Below are 13430 nucleotides of genomic sequence, written 5' to 3' on the forward strand. Positions count from 1 at the left end.
ATAGACAAATTAAGTTGTCGGAAGGAGGGGGGGAAGTGAGATACAGGTATAGAGGAAGGGAAGCTTGGGATAGTGGGATAGAGGCGCAGACAGACGGAGACTATAGCAAGTCACTCAGGCATGTCGAGGAGAAAGCTCACGAAAGGAAGTCCCAAGGACGAATCAAGGACACAGGACAGGTGGTGATGAAGGGTTGGTGGGGGGCGTGTATAGTAATATGGGGAAGGAAGCGTGTCAAGGAATCGGGGGAGTGGCGGCGCGAGGATGGGGTGGAGGTAGAGGAGAGGTAATGAAGGTAAACTTACCTCGTACACTACTAGAAGGAAGGGAGAGGACGTTGAAGCTCAGCTGGTGTCAGGGAGGTGTCGCAGACGGAGAGGTATGAATGTAGTGATGGAGTCAATCGGCGCTAACACAGGCACAATAGGAGTGCGAAAGGAGAGATCAGCCAAAATGGAACTGGAGAGAGGGAGAGGGGGGGGGGGGGAAGGAGGTGGGGAGAATAGGTAAGCAGGGGGGGAGGTGATGTCCAGGTGCTACCAGCAACACACCCACGACGACGACGAAGGAGCAGGAGCAGCAGTAGCTACTGGAGGGCGGGAACTGTATGCTGTTGCTTTAGGCATGGTAACCCAAAATCCTGACCCTTGAAAAAAAAGGTAGTCGTGTGAGCGCACGATGAGCGGCCAGACAGGGACGGGGGAAGTCGTGTCCTAATAGATGCTGGTACTTGATGTCTGGTCACGGTTATGGAGACTTTGTGGAGTGACTCTAAACCAGATCTTGGTAGGAGGTTTTTGTCGAGCTTCTGGTTTGTCTCCAAAGCAACACAGCGTCAGTGACCTTCCGTGTTGCGACAACAGGCAGAACACATTTAGTCATTAATATATTCTTTAGTTCGTTCTTCAAGGTGAAAGTGTTGCAAGTTATTTACAAGTGCTTGACGCAGGTGTGTGAGATATCAAAGGGAATATTTACTGGCTGTTTCAGTCTGGGCGCTGAAATTGAAATTGAAATAAGTTTATTGATGTAAGATACACACAAAGGGATGAGGTAGCTCAAGCTATTCTCACCCCGTTCAGTACATCGTGTTAATACATACATAGACACATCACAAACAATAAACATATTACCAAACATTCTGAGAGATGAACATGTACATTTCCTCGGCGCTGAGCGTTGTTCCCTGCTGCTGCTGTCTCGATTGTTGCCGCCGGAGGCCGTTAGTTTATTGTGCACCTCATCCTGTGAGCGGTAGCGCAAAAAAAAAAGAATTACAGAGAGCACAAAAGGTCTTTATCAGACCTCAGTGAAGATTATTACATTAACAATTTAATCTATCCTTCCACACCTTATAATATCAGCTAGTTACAGTGTTCCATCTTCTTAGCTATATATTTACAGTTAATAATTATACATTACTGGTTGGTGGTGGTGGTGTCCCAGTCGTGTGTGTACCGGGTGGCATCCCTGGCACTGGTATCTTCCTCTTATACGGTTCCTGGGACGTGGCTATAATCTGATTCTCTCTCCTCATCTATAATCTTTTGGTTATTATCAGCAGCATTTAAATTTGATGGTATAGACTTGCCTCTCCCTAAATAATTATTCAACGCTGAGATTGATTCCCGGCACGTTTGGTTTGTGTGTGTGTGGACGGGGGGGGGGGGGTTAGAACCTGCTCTGGATACTCAACTCTCGCCTCGTCTGTGTTTACAGGTTTTGATCCTCAGTACCTAATTCTCGATTCTTAGCAGCCTGCTTGACCAGACCAACCAGGAGGGCTGGTCAGAAGCCGGACCGAGGGAGCATTGCTCCTTAGGACCACCTCAAGATAACCTTGAATAGACGGGTTGAACCTTTTGACGACGGAACCCTTTTGGGTTTGTCATCATATTTAGAGTCCATGGAAGGGTTCTGCCTCCTCCACTTGGGCTGTCTATCGTAGTTTATTCTACCTTTCTTCCCCGACGTTGAGGTTATTGCTAATACCCGTATGATGTCCTCCCATTCATCTGTGCTTCGTGTCACAGTCTCTCTCTTCCCTTTCGTATTTTGTATGTCGTGATCATGTCTACCGTTTGCACTCTCCTCCAGTGACGGGAGGTTCAGTTTAAAAACGTTTATTGCTTTCCGGGCTTGCGACATACTTCTGGACTCTTCATCTTTTTCGTTCGACGCCAGCCTAGGGCTCCATACTGGCGTTGCATATTCCAGAATTAGTCTGGCGTACGTGGTGTACAGTTTTTAATGCCTGCTTCAGACTTCCCACGGGAGTTCTTGTGCTAGCCAACTCCAACATATGCCACGGACATTCTCAGATGTGTGTGTGTGTGGGGGGGGGGGATCAAGAGGGAGGGGATATACCCCACCCTGAGTGCTTCTCTATTTTCAACCCCAGCAGTTGAGTGGGGGTACCTTCACCAAGGTATTCATTGGTACCTTGGTGAAGGTACCCATCCCAGACCCTGTCCTGGATGATCGTGAAGGATGAGTAGGGTGGATGATGAAGGGTGAGGTTGAGTGATGAAGAATGAGGTTGATGGTAAAAAGGATGAGGATGAAGATTGATGGTTGAAAATGATAAGGATGAGGACGATGGATGAAGAGGGTGAATGAGGGGTGAAGGAGGATGATAAAGGATGAGGATAATGCACGGCTGTGATGCTGAAGAATAGTGCCGGAGAAGTAACTGTTACTTAAGCATGGAGCAGTAACACTCAGCAGGAGCGGCGATACCACCAGCCAGAGACATCACCACCACCACGAGACATCACCACCACCACGAGACATCACCACCACTACGAGACATCATCACCACCACTTGTTTACCAGATCTGCGGAACCCTGAGCCGCCTTGACGGCACTGGTGAGGTCTGAGGAAGGTAGTGAGTTGTTTATGTCTACCACAGACGTGGCCACACACTTAACAATGCTAACCAACATATATATACATTTTCTGCTGTCCTCTATTGACAGGGTTAATCATATAGTTCAGTGATTTATTTGACCACTCGACCACAAAAAAGTTATTGTAGTGCTTTTAAATTGCTAATCTAACCTACATACATAAATACATGTATATACAGGTGTACGTCTGCCCTACATAAAGTGTACGAGGTGTCCTTTTTTTACATAGTCATTAATGTGCGTTTACAAAGGTGAAGCGTTGCATGGTTGGGAGGAAGGGGTGATCAGGAGGGTGTGGTGGTTCAGCGGTGGGTGTTGTGGGAGTGGGGGAGGCGGGTGGGTTAAAATTGAGTCCCCGATGATAATATGAGAGCTCCCCCGCCCCCTGGCTCTCCCACACCTGGCCCCCCCACACCTGGCCTCCTCCCCCACACCTGTCCCACCCCCCCACATCTGGCCTCCCCTCCCAGGTGCCTCTGCCACAATAATGGCTCACGCTTCCTGGCCTGCAGTGTTTCCTGCTGGTTGGGATGAGCAGCGACGCGACATTGAGGAAGACCGTGCCGGGGGGGGGGGGGGGGGGCGCTCTCATTCATAGACGCTAAATCCATGACGAGTGTTTACCCCCCCCCCCGCATGCCGTCTGCACTAACATTGCTCTTCCTGTAAACATCCGGTTACTGCTTCTTAACTTAACATTGCCGTATACATCAATTTATAAGTACATGTAACTCGTTCGACTTAACACTATATGCGAGTATGTAACCTTTCTGCCACTTTGAGGATAGCTTTAGGGTCGTTAATGGACTAATGAAGCTAAAGTTGTAAGATCCTGCAGCTTACTTTGAAATGGGATGGGTATCATATAAACGTCAAGTCATTGAGGCTATATATACGGGCTGTTCATGCCCGTGCCACCTCTTGGGTGGCTTAATCTTTATCAATCAATCAATCGACTATATAGGACTTGAAAGGGGACTGGGAAAGCACGGGAGACATCTCCCGTCACGCAGGGTGCAGTCGCACCTCCACAGATCTCCAGTATCAGCTCTTGTTACTGGTAATGGCTCAAAAGGGCCACCACTTACGGGCTATTCATGCCCGTGCCACCTTTTGGGTTGCTTAATCTTCATCAATCAATCACTGGGAAAGCACAGAGATTATTTCTACAAAGGTTACTGGCTATAATAGGAGGCAACCCCACACTGGCAACTATTACGGGCTATTCATGCCCGTGCCATCTTTTGGATAGGTTAATCTTTATCAATCAATCACTGGCAACTATGTCACTATTGATAGGAACGGCCCGTCGGAAACTTGTAAGAACTAGATTTGTTTCGTCAGGTTGGTCTTGCTGCAGAGGGCTGTGGGCGGAAAATTTGAATAACTCCGTTGATTAGACGACATTGAGGATAGCAGGATTGATGGGGGTGGAGTGGGGGGGGGGGTGTTGGAGGTGAACTTGAGGTGTTTGACGGTTGGTGGTAGTGTGGTGACTGCTCCTACCTAACCACACCTTCAAGTCTCTCCTCTCCTCTCCTCCCTAACTCGCCAACACCATTTCTCTTACTTTTTTCGTTTCCGAACTGAAGGTTCTATTACAATCCATTTTTACACATTTTAGTCGATCCACCCAATAATTTTATCTTTAAATAACTCGCCACAATCACGTATTTCTTCCATCGGCAATCACCACCTGACCATCTAAGGAAACTTGTTCGAAGGTGAACCAGCTCTGCCGCCTCTTTCTGTACCAAGGGATTACCAGCCTTCGGCATCGGTTCCCCAGGGTAGGTTTAGTGGATGGCAACACGTGTGGGTTAGGTCGCCAGTAGGCGGCCAGTCGTGGGAAGAAACCAGGTTGCCGACTACCAGCATCTTGTACGAACTCAACCCCGTGTGTTTGCATCGAGTACTCAAACCCGTGTCGAATATACAACTACTTTACACGTTATTTTAGTTTGCCATGGAAATGAGAACGTATGCTCGTTCGTGGCACCGTTTTCTTTGTTTAAATATACGTATTATTTTTTTGGTTTACCTGCTACTTGGCATCCTGGGTGACAGTGGCCTTTGTTTTGAATCCGGCGTTCAGTGTGGTTTTACCCAGCACCGGGAGAGGAAGTGTGCTGCTCTCGCTCTCGTGTCCTCTTGAGAACCGCGTGGTGTCTCCCTAATTTGTAAATATATTCGTGTAGTAAATGACAAGGCCCACGCTGGTGATACGCTGAAATAAAGGATGTTAAAACTCGAGAATTGATTATAATTTATTATCTTGGCAAGTGCATTTGTGTGGAAAAGAAAGTGATTGTGATATTGAGTGACTAATGCATTTTGACATGCATGTTTCGCAATAAGACCGGAATCATACATACATTTGTCGCGTATAGCGGCCGTGGAAATATAAAAAAACTGTCTTTGTGGAAGTTGAATTGCGTTGATGATGGCTGAGAAGGTTGTGTTTGTGGTGCACTTAACGAGTGATGTGTGGTGGTGCGGGGCCGGGCTCAGACTCGTCTGAGCTCAGTGAGAGCTCTCACTGAGCTCCTGAGAGCTCCTGTGAGCAGTCCTCTCAGTTCCACCTACGAATGCGCGCTCATTTGGAAGAAAACACACACACACACACACACACACACACACATATTATATATATTTATATATATATATATAAATATATATGTGTAAGATTTATATATTTTGACTACTTGTGGAAACGGTGATTACCGTTTCGTTCACATCCCTGATACGTTTATATTCTCTACACTGGATGAAAAGTTAACATTGAAGCAGCTTAGTGCACTAAGGATAGTGTAGAGCAGGGGGGGGGGGCTACCTCTTTAAGTGTGCGCGCTAAACTCGCCAAATCTTCCGTACAAAATTTTCTCACGTGCCAAACGAAATTTTGGGGAACATGCTATTATTATTATTATTACTCTTGACCTGATTATTATATCACTAAAGCGGTAAAAACAAAGAACATTCTAAGAATGATTATTGTTAGTCATTTAAGAATGAATGAATGTGTAAAATTTAGTGACGGAATTTTTACTTAAAGGTTGTTCTTCTATGTTGATAGCGTGGATATTTTTCTTCATTGCCTTTAAGTGTAATTCTAGCTGCCTTGTACAGCTACATAATTTGAAGTCGCAGATTTTAACATCAGCAAAAGAATAAACAATTAACAATTTTTTTGTTTATCAAATCGGCCACAATTTTTTGTTTTAAGGTTTTGCCAATACATTACAGTGTCCAGTCTCACTAGCGTTTTACGTGGCTAAAACATGATAAAAGAACAGGAAAATAGATACTTTGATTAATTTGACCAGACCACACACTAGAAGGTGAAGGGACGACGACGTTTCGGTCCGTCCTGGACCATTCTCAAGTCGATTTGAGAATGGTCCAGGACGGACCGAAACGTCGTCGTCCCTTCACCTTCTAGTGTGTAGTCTGGTCAACATAATTTAGCCACGTTATTGTGACTCATCGCCTGCGTTTTGATTAATTCTTAATCTCTTATGAGTAATGTATAAAAATAACATAGCTCAGGAAAAATCTCGTCACCACCACCACAATGTCATTTGCCACTTACTAAGTTTTATGAAAATCTGTTCTTGAAGAAGCAAACCCCCCCCCAAAAAAAGTACAATTATAAGCCTACCTTACACACAGAAATAGCAATAGCGTGATGGATCAAATGAACAAATTATTTTGTTCTTTTGTCATCTTTAGACAATGTCGTGGCATAGTCGCGCGTCTGGGATCTTCTCGGACGTAGGTTCGAGCCCTCGTCACGGCCCTTGTTGATTTGTTCATCAGCCTACCTACATTGACGGTGAAGGAGTCGCCCGACGCTGCACGCCGTCTGACCAATGATGCGACAACTAAACGGAACAAAACCTGTACGTCAGTTCTGGTCAATATATCTGCAATATATTGTCAATATATTGACCAGAACCTTTAGACAGATAGTAGACCCCCAACAGTATTCATCTTAAACTTGCAGGAAGATGTGAACTATATTATACGAGTCTGACATGCACAGAAGCCTACCCCAAATTAGACTACCACGGGACCCAAGGAAGGACTTGGTCCCCCGAGGGCCCTCTTGGGCTTATTGATGCGTGCCAACCATCATGCGTGATGGTTGCCAATGTGTATTTGTTGAAAAAAATGGAGAGGACATGTAAGGGGCAGTTAAAGTCAGTAATATAATTGGTTGCAGCCTTGAATGAACGATGCAGGTAACCACACAGCTTCCCGTGACGTGGTATTGCGACGTTGTTGCTGATTCAGCTACTCGGAACAAGTTCCAAGTAGCATGGGCTATGGTGAGCCCGTAACTTACTTACCTGGCACAGGAGCAGTGCTGTGACTGCTAACGACAACGTATTGGTCTTGCGACGACAACACAATAATTTATAGGAACTTGTCTTGGGCAAGCAGACGTCTGCTGTGTGTTGCGCTACCACGCGTCTAGCCATTGTTATCTTGAAATGATTCGGGGCTTAGCGTCCCCGAAATCTTCTCCAAGATAACATTTCGCTATAACAATGGCTAGACGTGTGATAGCGTAGCACTCGGCGGACGTCTGCTTGGTCAGGACAAGTTCCTATATTTTATTGGGTTAATGTTTGTTAATAAGAGTTTTTTTGGAAGGGATCATGAAACAGGACACTATTAGTACATAATCCTCTACCCTGGGTAGTCTCTGTGTGTTGACCAGACCACACACTAGAAGGTGAGGGGACGACGACGTTTCGGTCCGTCCTGGACCATTCTCAAGTCGATTGAGAATGGTCCAGGACGGACCGAAACGTCGTCGTCCCCTCTTCTAGTGTGTGGTCTGATCTACGTCTTGGAAGGATGTGAACAACAGTCACTAAGCTATATGGTTGAGGAGAGTTTAACATGATTTGATCACATGAGCGACAGCATGATGGCAGTCCCCCTTGTGGATAAGAGTTGGCTAGGCAATTATGAGGCGAAGTTATCTAGAAAGGATAGGAGGACGGCGTGAAGGACTGATGACCAACCACTTAAACCATCGGGGATCGTACGCCAACCCTGCAGGAAACGATGGCGTGGGATAAGTGTGTGTATTAGAGGAAAGTGAAGGTACGAGAAGATTGACAAACTGTGTGTGTGTGAAAAAGCGGAGATTGAGTGTTAATAACACGCTATAAATTGTGGGAATCACGCTAGATGAGAATCTATTTGTTAAGAGAGAACGTATAAGAGTTTGTAACTGACAACTCAGATGAAGCACATTGTATCTAATACTTTGTTTTATGTATAGATGCGACGGTGCTGGTTGTATGAGGAGGTAGTAAATAGGCCTGGTTGTACAAAGTGGTAGTAGGCCTACACATTGCTAGGCAACAACATATATACACTGGAGAGCTCCAAGCATCAGTAAAACAAATAAGAGTGCGCGCGTGTGTGTGTGTGTGTGTGTGTGGGGGGGGGGGGGTTAAGAAGAAAAGTCAGTTCGTACTTATAGCATAGGTGCTCTCTAGTGGTGCCATCAGGCACCAGGTGTTGAGCCCCTCCTGGTACTTTTTTTTAATGAAAACTACGGGCTCACCATAGCCCGTGCTACTTGGAACTTTTTGTTCCAGGTAGCGAGTCTTAAACAACAACATCCTGGTACTTGCACACAGCATCACTGCCAAACTCTCGTAACCACTTTGTACAATCCCATTCCCCTCTACACGCTGTACAATTCAGTGTTGCGATACATATGTACTGCAGGGCGTTTATTGCCTGAAAATTTTACATATATATATATATATATATATATATATATATATATATATATATTAGGTTCAGGTGTATTTGAAGTAGTTAATAGTAAGTGAACACCTGCTGGAAGGTTGCTGGGAGTTGTTCTACTCCCTGCCCGAGGCCAGGCTTGACTTGTGAGAGCTTGAGTGTGTGATTTGAGTTGTAAGAGTAATAGTAATAATAATAGTCTCCTGTGACCATCCGCGCCAGGATCCCTCAGGCATTTACGAAACCACGGGGGCCAGATTCACGAAGCAGTTACACATGCACTTAAGAACATGTCCATCTTCTCGCAATCTTTGGCGGCTTTGTTTACAGGCTGTTTATCACAATAACAACAGTTGTAGCAGTTTATGAACTTGGAAACGTTGCAACCCAAGATTAGTATTGTTATAGACAATCTCGTAGCTCTTCGGAGTTCATGAACTGTTTAATAAATGTGAACTGAGCCGTCACGATTGAGGAAAGATGTACAGGTTTCGTACGTGGACATGCAAATGCCTGGTGACGTTACAGACCAAGGCACCAAGGCGTGGTGACGTCGTAAAGACGAAGGCACCAAGGCGTGGTGACGTCGTAAAGACGAAGGCACCGAGGCGTGGTGACGTCGTAAAGACGAAGGCACCGAGGCGTGGTGACGTCGTAAAGACCAAGGCACCAAGGCGTGGTGACGTCGTAAAGACCAAGGCACCGAGGCGTGGTGACGTCGTAAAGACCAAGGCACCAAGGCGTGGTGACGTCGTAAAGACCAAGGCACCGAGGCGTGGTGACGTCGTAAAGACCAAGGCACCAAGGCGTGGTGACGTCGTAAAGACCAAGACACCGAGGCGTGGTGACGTCGTAAAGACCAAGGCACCGAGGCGTTGTGACGTCAGGCTGTGAGTGAGGACTGTGGCGGCAGAGTAACCGTTGCTCTGTGGCCGTGAATGTGGTGCCGTTAGTCAGTTCTCGTCTACTTGTGACGGCCTCTTGTCAGTGTGTGTGTACTGGCCGGTCCTGATAACGTGGTCCCTCGCCACCCCGCACACACACACTCCTCGCCCCGGTAGATAAGAGATAACACCGGTATTAATTAGTATTACATGGAAATATATAGAACTTTAAAGCCAGCTTCGACAAGGCAGTCTTACGTCAGAATAGATAAAATATAGCGCCACGGGTACAAGACGGCCATGAGGCGGGGTACAGGAGCTAGACCTCACGTCTCGGTAGATACTGATTGGCGAGCACTGATGACTCAGCTCTGGGCTTCTGTTTTTGTACCGTTATGCTCCAGCAGTTACATTGGTTACTAATAGCTTTTGTATTCTTTAACTTTATATTTGTAATATATTCGGCGTGTGCAGACGAAGGTAGGGACTTAAGAAGCAGGTGATGAATGAGAGGAAGTGGGTGTGTGACTGGCAGTCTTCTCTTGACACTTCAAGGTCTTGGGAGACTTGTCTTGAGCTTGTCATGCGAGCGTTGGTGGGTGACGTGTGTGGCTCGTGGCTGTGGCTGGCCAGAGGAACCACTCGGCTACCAACTAAATTCGTTTTAAGTTTGTTATTGTGTGTGTTTTGAAGGCTTAAGACACCAGTGTGTGGTGACGCCAGCAAACGTTAGAAATACTGTCGGAACAAGAGTGGACGTGTTCAAGAAACGATTAGAAAGGTGTAAGAAGTGTCTGACCAACCAAATTGTATTGGATATGTGGGCTTGCGAGCCGCTCGAAGCAACAGCCTGTTGGACCAACTCCCAGTGCCCACGCCAGGTATACTCCAGACAGTATGCGAGTGTTTTCACATAAGCATTTAGCAAATGTTCCAGTGCTTCTTGGTGGCCACTCCGGTACAATGTGTCCCTGGAGCACTTGGCGGGGGTTCTGGGAGTACTTTTGGCCAGGTTTATCTTGTGATAACTTGGTCCAACAGGCTACTGCTAGGTCAGGTTGGTCGGTCAGTCTTCGAGGAAGTTGTCTAATATTGTCTCGAACTCTTCCGCTTTTGTTCCGGCAATATTTCTTGAGTATATTCTCACCGGTTTAGTCGGCGCCAGGCAATTCAGGTCAGGCAATTTCTCTTGCGGACCAGCGGGGTTTTCCTGCCCCACAGCCACGGCCCACCTGTTTCTCGGCTGTGGGACCTGCTCCCACCCACCCCCAGCTGTCAAGAGAGGGGGTCTCCTTCATACACTTCTCTCTTACTTTGCTCCCCTTATCATGGAGAAAAGCATTTGTACACACATTAGATTAAAGAGAACGAATAGTCTTTCACATACACACGAAATTTAAGTAGTAAGTAATTATCAAAAGAAGACGCCAAGCCGGGAAGACTTCTGGCATAAAGGCGCTTTTTCTTCACAACAAAATTAAAGGGAGCTCTATTGATTAGGAAGTGTGTGTGAACTGTCGGTAATGTTGACATCCGCGTCCTCACTGTTAAAGGCTTAGACCTTAAAGTGGAGTTTTGATGGGTCGCGGGGCAGGCGCGCGAGGAGGTCGCGACGCATACGCGACGCGACGTTGCGCATACGCATCGCGACGCGCATACGCATACGCGACGTTGAGAAGGAAGGGCACGTGGGGAGGTTATGTGGGGGCGTACGTGCGCGCTGTGTGACCTACCAGAGTGGAACATGTTTGTAAGGGTCGTAACCTTGCACCTTGACACGGCCATCGGCCGAGTCACACACCAAACTTGGGACAATGTTGACGCTGTAGGGTTGCTTGAAGCTTCTCTTTGTCCCCCCTTACCGTCCCCCTCTGACCCCCCATTCCCCCCTTCTCATATCAGCTGTAATGTTTAAAGTATTTTGGTGGTGTGGGCATCATCTGGCACGCTAACATGCGAAGGCTGAGTAATATGGCGTCAGGCAGGAGTGTGCGAGGGATCGTCTTGCAAGAGGAAGGGGGGTAGCGGGGTTATTGTGAGAGTGCGTGTGTTGTACTGATGAGGCTGTGGTCAGAGGGGGTACTAGTGGGGTATGGGGTAGAGGGGGTACTAGTGGGGTATGGGGTAGAGGGGGTACTAGTGGGGCAAAGGGGGGTAAGGGGTATAACGATTACCGCGCACGTGTTGAGCGGGGATGGAGGAGGTGTCCGCCTGGCCTTGACTGCGCCGGGGGCACTAAAAGATCCCAGAGATCAGTATCTTTATCTTGCGGGACGCAGTAAATCTTGAGGCATCCTTCAGCACTATAATTGTCCTGCTCCGGTACCTCGAGGTTGGGCTTCCCGTCTTGCTAGTACTATTACCTCTGGCCACCACCACCTAGACCCCAGATTTACCACCGGTAGCTTCTGCGCACTCCAAGGAATTGTGTTTACATGTGTTTTTGCTTACAGGGTCGACTAGTGTCTGCTTTGAGCAATAGTGTCGTGACATATGCTGGCCGAGTGACTGATCCCAGATTATGGTGACGGTACTGACGTGTGGTGCACTGTACAAGGGTGAGGTGAGGTGCACAGTAAGGGGTGAGGTGCACAGTGAAGGGTGAGCTGTGGTGCATGGTTAAGCATTGTGAAGTGCTCATGTGAGACCTGCTAGCTTTAAGCCTCCTATAATCCGAGAAGGTAAAGTGCTCTCTGTGCTGACACAAGGAGGTAGTCAGCCCACGTGTAGAGCTCAAAGTGCGGTGTTGCATTAAGGATGGATCCGGCCAAGTGGTGTCCTCTGGAGTCGTGACACTGCCAGAGATACTCCGGCGAGGGCCGCGGGGGCGTGGCAACACTCCCGCTACTGCGCCTTCTGCATCAACAGCTGTTGCTGCAGTCCCCCGCGCCCCAGCCGCCGCCGCCGCCACCGCCATGGACCGCAAATCAAGGTCACCGCTGAAGAAGCCGGAGATCAAGCGACGCACACTCAGCATCACCCGCCGTCGCAGGACCTCGATAGACGATGGTCGTCAGGTCATGCATGCCAGAAGTAAGCATTCCCTCTCTTGTTTCCTCTAACACATGGTACCACATGCTGGGGCATGGCTAGGGTTCACATATGCTGCTGGGAGGGAGGGGGGGGGTGTGTTCGCGTGTCCGGAAACACTGCGAGCACCACTCTTCAAAGGCGAATTATTGATGCAGTTTATTAATCCCGGCCTTCATTACTTTCTCCTAATACCATTCTGTCAACACGACACTCATGGTTGCTCCGTTGGCAGGTCCCCGCTCCCATTCAACCCTACTTCGGCAAACTGCCACAGGAGAGTAACATATGGCCTTGCCCCCCCTCCCGTAACTTGCCCTGACCTCCTGCTTCAGGCAATAGTGATAGAGAGGTCAGACAAGTTAGGCGCTCACTACCGGGATTGCCCGCAACCTGTTGGTACTTGACCTTAGGTTGCGCATCTCTGGGCATGCAATGCGGGTCAAGATTTCCCTTTGAACCTGAAGGTGCTAGTACCCGTCAAGGGAAGAGGGGGGGGGAGAAGGGGGGGGGGTGATCTGCAGCACCATTCAGGTGGGGGAAGTGGTCGTACCAGTCAGGTGGGGGGAGGTGGTTGGACAAGACAGGTGGGCTGATGAACTCAAGGCGTTTTGATAGTTTCCCCCCCCTGCAAATGTTCTTCCTGGAAGACACGTAGGTAATTGATGGACTGGTGATAAAGATTAAGCCACCCCAAGAGGTGGCACGGGCATGAATAGCCCGTAAGTTGATGAGCTGAACGGAAGGTTGTTCACGGGAGACATCTCCCGTGACACATCTCCCGTGACGCAGGGTGCAGTCGCACCTCCACAGATCTCCAGTATCAACTCT

The 13430-nt window shown here is 47.9% G+C and overlaps 1 protein-coding gene across 4 annotated transcripts in view; it reads left to right on the forward strand.

Moving 5' to 3' along the window:
• LOC123756380 (katanin p80 WD40 repeat-containing subunit B1) overlaps window positions 1-13430 on the forward strand; it is a 126471-nt gene that overhangs the window by 22764 nt on the left and 90277 nt on the right. For 2 of the 4 annotated variants that reach the window (XM_045739486.2, XM_045739488.2), the window contains exons 1-2: window positions 5003-5090; window positions 12023-12602. The exons of the other annotated variants lie outside the window; for them this stretch is intronic. In XM_045739486.2, the coding sequence (XP_045595442.1) occupies window positions 12485-12602 (118 nt within the window). In that variant the 5' untranslated portion in view covers window positions 5003-5090; window positions 12023-12484. Of the gene's footprint in view, window positions 1-5002; window positions 5091-12022; window positions 12603-13430 lie in introns of those variants that run through there. 4 annotated transcript variants of the gene reach the window in all.

Source organism: Procambarus clarkii, chromosome 25 (assembly GCF_040958095.1).
Source record: "Procambarus clarkii isolate CNS0578487 chromosome 25, FALCON_Pclarkii_2.0, whole genome shotgun sequence".
Taxonomy (NCBI): Eukaryota; Metazoa; Arthropoda; class Malacostraca; order Decapoda; family Cambaridae; genus Procambarus; species Procambarus clarkii.